The following is a 12,471-nucleotide window of genomic DNA, read 5'->3' as shown; positions in this document are numbered from 1 at the left end:
TAAACACTTCCTCCGCTGCGTGGCAGTTACGGCATATTAAAAGCTGGTTGTTTTAGTGCAGCAGACTGTGTTGCTCTCTTGGGAGAAGTATGAGAGGTTGATGCTATTTCCTTTGTGAAATATGCATTTTAAATGCATTGTATTTTTTTATGATGAATTTAGATTGAGCCCATAAAGAGCTGGCTTTATGTTTTTCGATTTTCTGTTTATATCTCAAGTGCTGAGCTTTTGCTTTCTATAGTCTCCCTCACATCTTGATTCTTTTCTGTTTTCTTACTCATGGCAGGGGTCACAAGGAGAGGCTGGCACACCTGGTCCTAAAGGGTCAAAGGTGAGCATGGCAGATATGTTTTCTTTAAATTTGGTGAACACAGCGCCTTAATTAGCTTGTCCTCTAATTAGATTCTGCAGGTGATCCAGATCTTGAATTTCCTCCATTCGGTGCTTTCTGTTGTTTTAGTCGCTATGTTGTGATACAAAATACTAGCGCTTGTTGCACCGCAATAATGAGGTCTGTGTGATATATGATTTCAAAACATTAAGGCGACGTTAGTCCACAGTTTTGCCATGTGGAATTATTTGAGACCATTATGACTTTGTAGTAATAACAGTATTCGCAATTCTTTGATCATTTTTGTCTGTCTTCTCACATTAGGGGGAGACTGGAGACAAAGGAGACTTGGGATCTATTGGCCCGAGGGTAAGCATGTATATTAAAGAAGATAAATGTGTCTACTCCCCTTTCTCAAATGAATTCATGATGTTGCATGTGGAGTACCATTCAAAACTTTTGTTTAACTACACATTACTTAACACTAGAGGGCAGCAGTCAGACCATAGCGGTTATTGGAAAAGAGGTGCACTGATGTTGGTGTGATATTTCTCTGTTATGTATAAATCAGTATGTGTGCAACATATGTGTGTTACTGAATGTCAATAATGTGCAGGGTCCCCCTGGGCAGAAAGGAGACCAAGGAGCCACTGAAATCATCGACTACAACGGAAACATTCAGGAGGCTTTACAGGTCAGACAAGTCATTACTTGACTCATTTCCCCCATTGTTGCTGCTTGAAAAAGACCTGCATCTGCAAGAGTAGATAGTACAGTGAAACTTATTAAGGACTAATTGACACTCTGCCATGTCACAATACCAAAAGACTCTCTATGAAACCTGTGTCGCATTGCAACTCTGCTGAGTTACATTCATATTGAAAATAGATGCAGTAAATTCATCTATTTGCATAGAGAAGTAGGGCTCTGGAGGGGCGGTGGATGGGTATTTAAGCATTTTCTTCTCATCATAGATGCAGCTCTTGTTGGTATTTGTGTTAAGTCAAGTCGCACCCACATGGTTTTGCCTTATCTTGAATACTTCAAGTCATTTTTCAAGTATGGTCGACCTCACATTTTCAAATTCCTATGTTCATAATAAAAATGCTATTCAGGATATGTCTATGGATAGAAAAAGCTAACGTCTGCTGTTTAATAAATAGCTAATTTTGAGGGTGTATCTGTGCAGAAATGTGCTGACTCAAAGGTTTCTTTCATGTATGACCTCTTATCTCTCACCTCGCCCCCATTTCCACTCCCTTGGCCCACTGCAGAAGATTACCACTATTACAGTGACGGTAATTAGGCTCCGTGTGTTGTGTGTATTGTCTCATCTCCACAAGTGATTCATCTTTGTCCTCGCATGGGCCCAACCCAGTCCCCACCTTGGTTTGCACTGCCTTGTTGTATTTGTGCTCCCTCAGCCAGCAACATGTTTGCTTAACATGGAATGCTACAGTATTCAGAGCTGCATTTGTGCTTCTGTGTGATCGACGCTACAAGCTGCCTGAGTCCCTGCTCGCCTCCAGCTCCTCAGTCAAGGATCCTTTTAAAACAAGCTCATGTGAAGATATTTGAAAAGGGGTTTTTGCCTAGTGGAACTCCAAGGCACTAGTTTGTGTTAGCTGGAAAATGCACCAAGAATAATACTGACTGATATGATAACACGTTAGAATCAATCCTTCTTTATTACCCAGTCATAAGACTTTGTCTTGAAAAGGGTCTCTGTTCACAATAGAGTGTCCGTTTTTTTTACTTCCACATTGCATATTCCTAAATTGCTTTGTGCAGTTAATGTGAAATCAAGTTTCCATGCATCAAATCTGGAGCCGGGTCATGTTCAAGGATAGAGAGTGCAGAGAAAATGGGAGGAAGGGGGTTAATGCCACTGAACACTGATGTCTCTGTCAGCAGCCCAGTATCAAATTTAAGCCTGTAAGCTAAGAAAGCCAAATATAGCGATGTATGTGATTTATTTTCTGTGCAAAAAGTCATAGAGTTTTGGAAAACCTAATGTGGAAAGCAAATTAACAATCATTGGTGCCTCATTATGTGTTGTGTTGGTTAGCATGGGAGAGAATTAGCGTGTTTAGCATCACACACACGGAACTGGATTTTATCTATGAGGAATCATCCTTGTTTACAACAAAAATCTGACAGTTGAACATTTTATTTCCTCTTTTATTTACTGTATCTGTCCTTCTGAAGCCACCACTTAGCAACAAATCGCTGAATCTTACGTGTGAATATCGAGTGTGAATGTCTTCCCATTTCCTTCAGATCGAATGAAATTCAATCCCAACACGATCATGAAGAAAGCAAGCAGATGCGTTCCTCTCATCTGTTAGTGATGGCCATTATCGATCCATGTGCTCGAGCTAACATGTGTTTGACTTCGGCATGTGTCTTTCAGTTCAGAGCGCCATAGTTCATAACTGATTGCTAACATTTGTTGTGCTGTTTGCAAGTCATTTCATTGTGATGGTCAGCTCCATTGTTGAAGAAACGTAGTTCCCTGTATTCAAACCATGCTGAATGATCGATCTTAAGCAAAAGTGTATTTCCCCAGTTGAGTAGAAATCTGATTAAATCTCCTCCTGTGTCTCTGTGTGTTCAGGGTCCTCCTGGACCTCCTGGGCCAATGGGTCCACAGGGCCTAAAGGTAATGTTTTCCTTACATGTGCAAACCTCATGTTGACTTTCTTCAATCAACAAAATTGCTATATACTCCTGTCTCACAACTGCAAAAATCAAACAGTTCACAGCTACGTTTCTGTTGTGTTTGTAACATGTCGACATGTCCTTGTCTTTCAGGGGGATCGTGGTATGCCTGGTCTCCCTGGACTCGATGGTGAAAGAGTGAGTTCATCATATAATCACATATAGATGAGCTCAAAGACCTCTACTTCAGTGACCGTCATACACGTCCATAGTGTGAAGAGTTAAATTACAGTGATTCCATTTTAATCCTCTATGTGTACATTATTTGCTCCTCCCCTCTCAGGGCTACAAAGGCTCCAAAGGAGACATGGGAATGCCCGGAGCTTCAGGGGACAAAGGGGGCACTGGTTTACCTGGCCTACCTGTAAGAATCCACATAATAGTCCCCAAAGCCTCAAAAAAATCTTTGTTTATGGTCATTCTTTGCACATAAAAGGCTTATTTCTCTCAAATTTTGTTCACAAATTTGTTTAAATCTGTCAGTGATAACTTCTCCATTGCCAAGATAATCCAATTTGTGAACTCTATTTTGGAGAAATTAACCTTTTACATGCACATAAACGTATTCGATCTTTTATTTCAATTAATGCAAAATAGGAGAAAAGGTGTTGCATTTATATTTTTGTTCAGTGTAGACAGAAACTACACGTGTCTCATGAAGCTTTTCCTCTTTAGGGTGTCAACGGGCTTAAAGGGGACAAGGGAGATTCAGGTCTACCTGGTCCTCAAGGTCCTTCAGTAAGTCACAATAAAGCTATTTATCATGACTCGCCAGAAACATACTTACATTAGAGATGCTGATCAGTGCAAAGTTTGATCCTGTTAATGTGAAATGCAGTGAAAAAATAGTAAGTATAGAAATATCTGGATGTAATATTTGCAGATTAGCGGCACTCCAGGACCACCAGGGCCCCATGGACCGCCAGGACCCATGGTGAGTGTTTCCAAAAAGTCTCATTAGTGGAAATAAATCCACAAATGCTCAAGCCAACAAACTGGTGCTGTCGGTGTCGGATTGCGAGGATCGATTATAAGTGGAAAGATTTAAAAGCTAGAATTAGTTGTATGAAGCAAGAATTGAGCATGACTAATGCTGATGTCATGTTTCAGGGCCCCCATGGTTTCCCCGGACCAAAGGTAAGTCTCAGCAAGAGAGTAAATGTGCAGCCATATTTGTAGACATATTTGTATGTACAGCTGTGCGTCCTCAGACACTTCAAAAGTGATCATAGGAGTGAACATGCCAGTTATCAGATTCCACATTCTGTCACTGATGCATCCTCACTGTTCCTTATAGAAGCTGGCAGCATTATTACTTCAGTTTATAAGACGTCTAGGAGTTTACTGTGAAACCGTGTCATGTTGGCCTACTTCCCTTGTTTTCTTTTCTTTTTTCTATTTTAGGGGGAACCTGGTTTGCATGGTGTGAAGGGCACGCGAGGGGAACCAGGACACAAAGGGGACCGTGGACCACTGGGTCTCCCCGTGAGTATAGCCGTGCACCATGGGATATCCCTCCAGCCACAAAGCCCTGTCCTTTATTTCCTCAGACATCCATAGAAATCGCTCATCTCTACAACCCTGATTCCCCAAAAAGTTGGGACTCTTTGGGAAATGTAAATCCGGGAATCAGGGTTGTGTTTTAGTCCTGTCCGATTTCTTGTTGTGCACTCGTGTACGCATTTGAGTGTATGTTTTTTTATGTGTGTGTGTGCGTGTGTGTGTGTGTGTGTCTATATGGCCTTCTCCATTTTCTGTCCTCATTTTCATCGGTGTGGGCTGAATATTTTGCGACCTCCCTGTAACACAGTGTAATTTAGTTGTTGTAAACCCTGCCATCAACCTGTCCTAATAACAGTGTTCATCTGGTACTAATCCCGCCTTGTTCATGTCACTCATACCTCCATAACCACACAGGGAGCCTCCGGCTTGGACGGCAAGCCCGGAATTAGGGTGAGTGTCATGTGACCAAGAGGCTTCGCCACCCAACTTCTGCCTACTTTCCTCCCTCTCACCCTCCATACAGACCCCGTCTTCCTCAGAGTCTTTCCCACCATCGCCCCATTTTACTGTATTTCATTGTGACTGAAAATAGACTTCTAGAAGCTTTTGTGGGATGTTTCCATCTTAGCGAGGTCTCATGCGCCGAATTAAGCCACAGTGCGTTTAATTCTCAGGATACAACAGGCATTTCAAGGCTCTCATTTTGTCCCGTGTTGCATTAACTCAGCATTAACACACACTCATACATTAACTGTGTCAGCAGTGTCGTAAACGTCCTTTGTGGCCAATGCACGTGTACTCGCAGCAGCTCTGTGTGCTGGTTGTAAGCCAATCCAGATGGGTATCTTGTACAAATGTGGACGCTTAACACAATTGTTGCTTTCCATCTGTTATTTGTATGGAAAATCCAGACTTTATTTTGAAATACCTGCTGTCGTCCAGTGATGTAAACTCACCATGACGATGCTGCTCTTTGCAGGGCATGGATGGGCCTTCGGGTCCAGCTGGTCCAGCTGGGCCAAAGGGCGACAGAGTAAGATTAAGTTTTTTTTTTCCCCTGGATGATGATACAGTACATTTTAACTTACATCTGAGGTGTTTTCAGCACAGGCTCATTTTAAAGTGGGCGTGTGTGATATGATTCATGTGACTGCAACACTGATTCCTTTGTGTTAGGGTGAGAGAGGAGCGCAGGGTGAGCCAGGACCAAGGGGACCTTATGGACTGCCTGTGAGTATAATGAGAAAAAAACATAATCTTTTTTCAGGAATGAGCAGAACTCAGATTAATGAATAAAGACTTTTAAAAACGTCACTATTGGTGGTGCATAGTGGTGCACTGAGGTACACTGTGGTTTTGAGAAGTTCTTAAAGCTCTTTTGGGCCAGAGTTAGAGAATTAGATGCATGTAACTGTCAGCTTTTGTGAAACTCAGCTGCATAATGATGACGCAACTCATGTTCTTTATTTGCAGGGAGCTGCTGGAACACCAGGCTTGGATGTAAGTCTCTTAAACTTAGTGATGTGTTACTGAATCCAATGGCTTTGTCCAGTGTGGGGGTTCTTGGCAAAAAAAGCTTTTAAATGTAGGAGCACATTTATAAAAAAAAAAAAAAAAAAGAAAGACGGGGACGGGACCAGCTCTCTAGAACTGCACTGATAGAGTGTGTGTATATGGAAAAAAAAGCTTTTTTATGACCAAATCAGAGCTACCTAGATATGACATAAAGCCAGAGGAGTGGAGATAAACACACTCTCCTCTATCATCAGTGATTATTAATTACCCCAGATGTAGAGCACCACCTCACTTACACAATGAAACCCAGTGCTTTTGCCAGTCATATATTGGCAAAATCGAATATTTATTGACACTGCATAAAGCTGCTTTATGATTTTCTCCTTGTTGCACATCCTTCCACTGTCTCTTAGTCTCTCAGTTATTTTGCCTTTCACCCTCTTTCAGCTTCTGTTTCGTTTGAACCTGATGTGCTTTGTCCAGCGTCATCAGGACGAGCCTCCTGTCTTTGCACAGTGAAGAGTAATTAAGTGGAGTTGTACTTTTACAGGGGTTGCCAGGCTTAAGGGGAGAGAAAGGCGACCATGGGGAAAGAGGAGAAAAGGTAGACGTAGAGAGGATGTTATGGCTTGTTGACCCCTTAACATTACAGAGGACTGATGTCAATGGACAGTGACAGGAAATATACTGGAGGTGTATTTTATGTAGCTACTTGTTATGCTCAGTTTAGTTAAACACAGATTAAAGATGTGTATATGGTTGTTGGAAGTAATACAGTAGTTGAAAGGAATTTTGAATTTAAATATATTTTTCCTCATGAATTTCCTGTATTATCACAGATATGCTAAATAATTTAAGTCTGTTTTGGAGGAGTTGGAGACTCCACGCGATGTAAAGTTGCCTTTGCATAAAGTCTCATCCTCAGCCCTCTCAATCCAGCTTTTGTTCTTCACTTTTTAATGATTTCTCATCTCATTTCAAGTCAAATCTCATTCTGAGACATAAAAAAAAGGGATTTCAACATGTTTGACCAAACAAGTCCATTGACAACAGGCTCTTAAAGTTCACATTTGTTTTATTTCTGTTGTTTCCATGCATGAACACACACTTCAAACATTTTTCTTCCGTGCCACCTTGAGCCTGTTGATAACTCGTCCTTGCTTGTGCACATAGTAGTTTATATGTTTCCACACTTGCTAACACATGTAATGTGTTTCTTAGATGTTTTATGTCTATGAGAAACTGTATCCCATTCCTTGGTACACAAAGATTAACATACTTTAGACAAATACTCTGTGAATCTCTGTTTTTATCAACCATTTTTAAACACAGAATAGACCCTAGTGTTGCGTCTCTTCCAGGTATTTAGCAACAACACTGATTCTAATGATTCCGAGAAAATGCATAAACAAGCACAACAATAGAACTTTGAATTGTGAGTTATGAGTACTAATGGGTTTTGCATGCGTGCAATACATCATAGCACAATTGTCTGCAAATTCATACCATTCAAAGCACAATTACATACCAAAAACTGCACATTTCATCTCACGAGGGGCCGGAAATGCACCTGTGATACTGCATTTCTGAAATTCAAGCTTCTTTCATATCAACCTCAGATAACATTTGATATCTGGATTATAAGTTTGGAACTGTTTTTTTCTGTTTCTCCTCTCATGCATGCACTCAATGACATAAGAAGACTAACCAAAATATGAAGGGATACAGTTTGAATGTTTTCAGCGTGTACTCGATTTAATTCTGTCCTTCTGGAGGTTTTTTCCCTGCTACTCTTTCTCATCCTTCGTGCCCTTGACACCCCTTTTGGTGATCAGCTCTGTTTTTGACTCCCTCCTACTGTACTATTCCCCTTTTTTGTCCTCCTCCTGTCCTGAGGAATGTTTTCAGAATACCCAATACTGTCTGATATCCCTTCCTATCTAACATTGACCGTGTCTCTTCCTCCTTTGTGGGCCACAGCCTCCCTTTTTAATCACCCCCTTCCTAATGCTAGTCCCAGATGTTCAAAATTAACGATGTTAACTTGACCAAATCATTGTATCCACAGGGGGAGAAGGGAAAGAAGGGCAAAAAAGGGCCTAAGGGCGAGAAAGGAGAACAGGGTGCCCCTGGATTAGATGCACCCTGCCCATTGGTATGTCCCAACTGTGAGCTGGAAATCTCCTCCCAGCCGTGTAGAGCAGTCGTCCCAAACAAGGATGGAGCGCCCTGTGGCTAAACAGATACCCAGCTTCCATCAGGCCATAGCAACCTGAAACACAGAGTCTGTTACTCTCCTGTAGCTCTGCAATTCAGACACAAAAACATGCCATTAAATGCTGAAAAGCATATAATTTGGACTGGATTGTGGTATCAGCGAGCTCACAGGGCAGCTCCTCCCTTGCCCTCCTCCCTTGTGTCTGTCGTAGTGGACGGATGCAGGGGTTAAGGGTCGTCCACCTCTCTCTCAGTAACACTCCTAGGTCATCTTTGCAAACAGGGTTTCCGGGGATTTAAGGGTGAAAAGGGGGAACCAGGGCAGCCAGGTCTGGACGGGCTGGATGCCCCATGCCAATTGGTACAGTATTTCTCTTTTTCCTCCACCTCTTACCCATGCATGCTGCTCACCTTCAGTCATTACTGAAAGCAAACCATGCATGACTTGAGAGCTTGTTAATCATGAACACACCTTATTTCAATCACAGCTACATTGTTCATTCGTGAATTGTTAAAAAAAAAAAAACATGCACCGACATATACTTCACTAACTTCCTGACTGCAAGCAGCCTCTTTGATAATACACATCATCATAGGTCAAATGTACAGCAATCGACATGATTATTGATAGAATTGATACTTAAATCTATCCCTCTAACTGAATCCTTCCATTCCCTTGATTAAAACTGGAGAAAACTTCTGCTTAAATCCTGTTTCCTTCCAGCTGATTCCTCCACAGACCCAGTTACCTTTTTAACCTGATGCTAACGCAGACCCCCTTTACTGATGCCCATGCTACCGGCACATGGACCCCTCCTCTACTCTGTTAACTCCCCTTTTCCCCTTCCTCTATTTGTACCAATTGGGCCAGACCATGACACCGAGAGAAAAACCAGCAGATTTAGCTGATTACTGCTCCAGACCTACTGAAGACGAGCAAATGAAAGATTTTTTTTTTTTTATGCTTTCTGCATCTGAAACAGTGCTGTGATATGCATGTCAGCAGTTAAAGCGTGGAACTCATTTTAGGCCACATTGATAAGCATACTGTGTGTAGACGATGAAATGAGTAATAGGTAAGGAAACACTCATATGTCACAAATGTCATCTCATTAAAGTGCATCTCATTTACTCGAACCAGCTGCAACATCTTTATTTCAAGAGAAACTCCCTGATTTTGTTCTAGTGTTTTGAAGCTCAGCTGTGGGGCAACTATAATAAAATCAGAGAGTTGAATCATGAACATTGATGTGCATGAGCTTCTGAATATTCTGCATGAATGAGAATACACTCTTGTTGTTGTCAACAGATGGAAATACTTCATATGAATTTATCACGACACTCAGAGGTACAGTCAAAAACAAGGCAAAGGAACTGTAGAGACATGCAAGCAAGCCCACTCATATTCAGCTTTCTACAAGTGGTTTCAGGATGGTACACAGCAGTTACTGCAGGTTGAGTTCCTGTTGCATAAAGATCCTTTTGATAAGCTTAATTTCACATCAGGTGCAATAAGTCAAGAGAGCCTGTGCAGTTTGCAATCTGACATTTCCTTCCCCAAACACGACACGATAGCGATATTTCATCATGGACATAGTGATGCAAACGCTCGTCACAGCTCAGCAGCTCCACATGAAGCAACCTTTGAATTTTCAGGTTTTCGATACCCAGAAAGAAGTTTGTATTCACCTTGGAAAAACAGAAGAAATAGTGTAATTCATGTGGATAAGTGAAGCTTCCCATTAAAAACTTGCTGCTTGTTTGAAGCAAGGTTTGATTTCACTCCGTTTGGCAGCTTGTCTGTGTGAAATCTTTCCATGAGGTAGCTGTGACGGGAGGTTTTGTCTCTACTATCTCCCATGTGTGATTTTGGCTTATCACTTTGGATGCGTTTTTGCCATGAATATGTAAAAGTCTGACATTTGTGTTAGTTATTACGCTTTAAATCACTGCTTTAACAGCAAACCTCCCACTCCAGTTTCAGTCCTCATCGTATTTTTCTTCTTCCCTGCTCCTCTAAACAGGGTCCAGATGGATTACCAATGCCTGGATGCTGGCAGAAGGTAAGACAACTATATATTTGAGCAAATGACAGTTGTGCAGCTACACACAGCGTACAGAGCGAACAAAATATAAGGGCCATGTCTAAAATGCTTTAAAGCTACAGTAAAGCGATCATTTGCATCCTTAGTTTGCATCTAGGTTTGGAAAGGAGAATCGAAATCATGGTTTTGGACAGAGAAAGTGCTCCTCGTATTTTGTTCCGTCTGATTGTTCCAGCTTCTCTATGTTTGCATGGGTTTCTGTTAAACTGTGTCAAACAAGTCATCAAACAATGCGAAGACGCGTCCATCTTCATGTCATTCTCTCTCCTGTGTTTTTCTTGCAGTGATCACTCTAACCCGAAACGCATGGAGTTTGTAAATAATGCTTCTTTTATGGTATTTATAGTTTTTTTTAATGGATAAAAAAAAAAATGTAAAAGAAAAGAAGTCTGTGTGTACAACAATACAAAAAGAGATAACCGTCCTGAGTCTCACGCCCTAAGCTGCTTCTACTCACATCACCGTGTGGAAAACAAAAAAAACAACAACAACAACAAAAAAAAAAACGTGTGTGTCCGCGCTCTCACATCCACATCGTGGTGGGGTTCAGATCCTCGGCTGGCGGCAGAACTTGTCTCTGTAGTCTGTGCATGGCTCAGACTGGAGCGTCGCAGCCCCGCCAGATTCACGGGGGTGAAAAGGAGACGTGGAAAAGAGGAGGAGGAGGAGGAGGAGGAGGAGGAGTGGGGATCTGGACTGGCTCTCTAACACCAAACGCTAGGTGTTTTCGTGTTGTTTCGTCTCAACAAGCTCACCACCCATTCACGCAGCGCCATTTTCTAAATGACTGCCAAACAGAACATTGCACTCCCTGACCCTGCAAAAGCATGAGTAGTATACTGAAACTATATTTATATGTATTGTACATACATGTCCCTGTTTTGTGGTTGGCTTCTGCACAAAAGAAAAGCAACACTAACATAAAAGAAACAACCCCAGAGCTCTGAATTAGTAATTTCTGCTTTCCTTTAATCTTCCAAAGGGAGTCACGCCATGGCTGGTAGCCTGAAAATCCCCAGAGAGTAAAGCTGTTGGTTATTGTTGCTTTATTGTGGTGATGCCTGCAAGAGGGTGTAATAATCAGCAGGGTTTCACTGTTGCACTCACGTGGCTCCGCATCCTCATCATCATCATCATCATCATCAGTGCGGTGCCTCACAGCAGCCGCACGTCTCCTGACACGAGGGGAGTACTTAGCAGGCTCGCTGCCCTGACAGGAGAACAAATCATGTGGATTTGAGATGGGACAGGCCTGCTCGAGGACCCCCCTCAGAGCACGGGACTGGATTCTGCAGGAGGGTCACCAAGAGCCTCATCGACTGGAGCATCCGCCTCTGCTGACAGGCAACACTTCACGGCCTACTGAGAGCGTGAACAGAATGCAATCACGTTTTCTTTCTTCTTTCTTTTTGTTTTTTGCTCTCATTCTTTAACATTGTTTGTATTTTGTGTATAATAGCCTTTGGTGCCTCAAGCTTTTATTCATTCCTTTATCAGAAATGTACAACTTTATATCATATTTTGACTTATTGGAATGGTGTTTGTTTCAGAAGGGTAAGCTTTGTTTGTTGAAAAAAAAAAAAAGAAGAAGTTGTGAGTATTGAAGACACATATTTCGCACTGTTTTTCATATGAGTTGTTTTTACAGGATGTTGAACTAGCATGTAGGTTATAGCTTCAACCGAGCTGACAGTAAGATTGCATCCACGGTGACCGTGCAGCCTCTGATCTTACTCGTGCTTTTGGAGAAGCTCCTTGTTTGTGCAAAACACATCCAGCGGACTTGTTGTATGGGATGCTAATTGTACAGTGTTGTCAGTTCACTGCATGGACGCAATTTATTGCTTATGGATTTCTTAAATATTGAAAAAGGAGCATCGATTTGCGCAAGTGTATCAGGAGCATAAAGCATCGTTTCAGGGCTGGGGCTCAGATTTAGTTGAGGATACGCCAGCTGGTATTTTATCTTAAAGCAGATTATGTTGGACCGTACAATCTCAGTTGCATCACACTGCTCTTTTACACCTCATGTATTGTCTTAAAAACATAGAAAACATTTATCACAGTGCAAGAAAAGCT

The 12,471-nt window shown here is 41.8% G+C and overlaps 1 protein-coding gene across 5 annotated transcripts in view; it reads left to right on the top strand.

Moving 5' to 3' along the window:
* col25a1 (collagen type XXV alpha 1 chain) overlaps positions 1–12,252 on the top strand; it is a 141,224-nt gene extending 128,972 nt beyond the window's left edge. The window contains exons 19-37 of one of the 5 annotated variants that reach the window (XM_076724604.1): positions 287–331; positions 656–700; positions 948–1,025; positions 1,606–1,629; positions 2,949–2,993; positions 3,146–3,190; positions 3,336–3,416; positions 3,728–3,790; positions 3,936–3,986; positions 4,163–4,189; positions 4,457–4,537; positions 4,970–5,005; positions 5,535–5,588; positions 5,732–5,785; positions 6,029–6,055; positions 6,621–6,674; positions 8,571–8,648; positions 10,312–10,350; positions 10,677–11,963. In XM_076724604.1, coding sequence (XP_076580719.1) covers positions 287–331; positions 656–700; positions 948–1,025; positions 1,606–1,629; positions 2,949–2,993; positions 3,146–3,190; positions 3,336–3,416; positions 3,728–3,790; positions 3,936–3,986; positions 4,163–4,189; positions 4,457–4,537; positions 4,970–5,005; positions 5,535–5,588; positions 5,732–5,785; positions 6,029–6,055; positions 6,621–6,674; positions 8,571–8,648; positions 10,312–10,350; positions 10,677–10,679 — 930 coding nt within the window. In that variant the 3' untranslated portion in view covers positions 10,680–11,963. Of the gene's footprint in view, positions 1–286; positions 332–655; positions 701–947; positions 1,026–1,605; positions 1,630–2,948; positions 2,994–3,145; positions 3,191–3,335; positions 3,417–3,727; positions 3,791–3,935; positions 3,987–4,162; positions 4,190–4,456; positions 4,538–4,969; positions 5,006–5,534; positions 5,589–5,731; positions 5,786–6,028; positions 6,056–6,620; positions 6,675–8,138; positions 8,226–8,570; positions 8,649–10,311; positions 10,351–10,676 lie in introns of all 5 variants that reach the window. The other 4 variants (XM_076724602.1, XM_076724606.1, XM_076724605.1 and 1 more) reach the window with 4 other exon arrangements.
* The last annotated feature ends 219 nt before the right edge of the window (positions 12,253–12,471 follow it).

This window comes from Chaetodon auriga, chromosome 24 (assembly GCF_051107435.1).
Source record: "Chaetodon auriga isolate fChaAug3 chromosome 24, fChaAug3.hap1, whole genome shotgun sequence".
Classification (NCBI taxonomy): Eukaryota; Metazoa; Chordata; class Actinopteri; order Chaetodontiformes; family Chaetodontidae; genus Chaetodon; species Chaetodon auriga.
The sequence above is the reverse complement of the archived record's forward strand: the minus strand, read 5'-3'. Positions and strand labels throughout refer to the sequence as shown.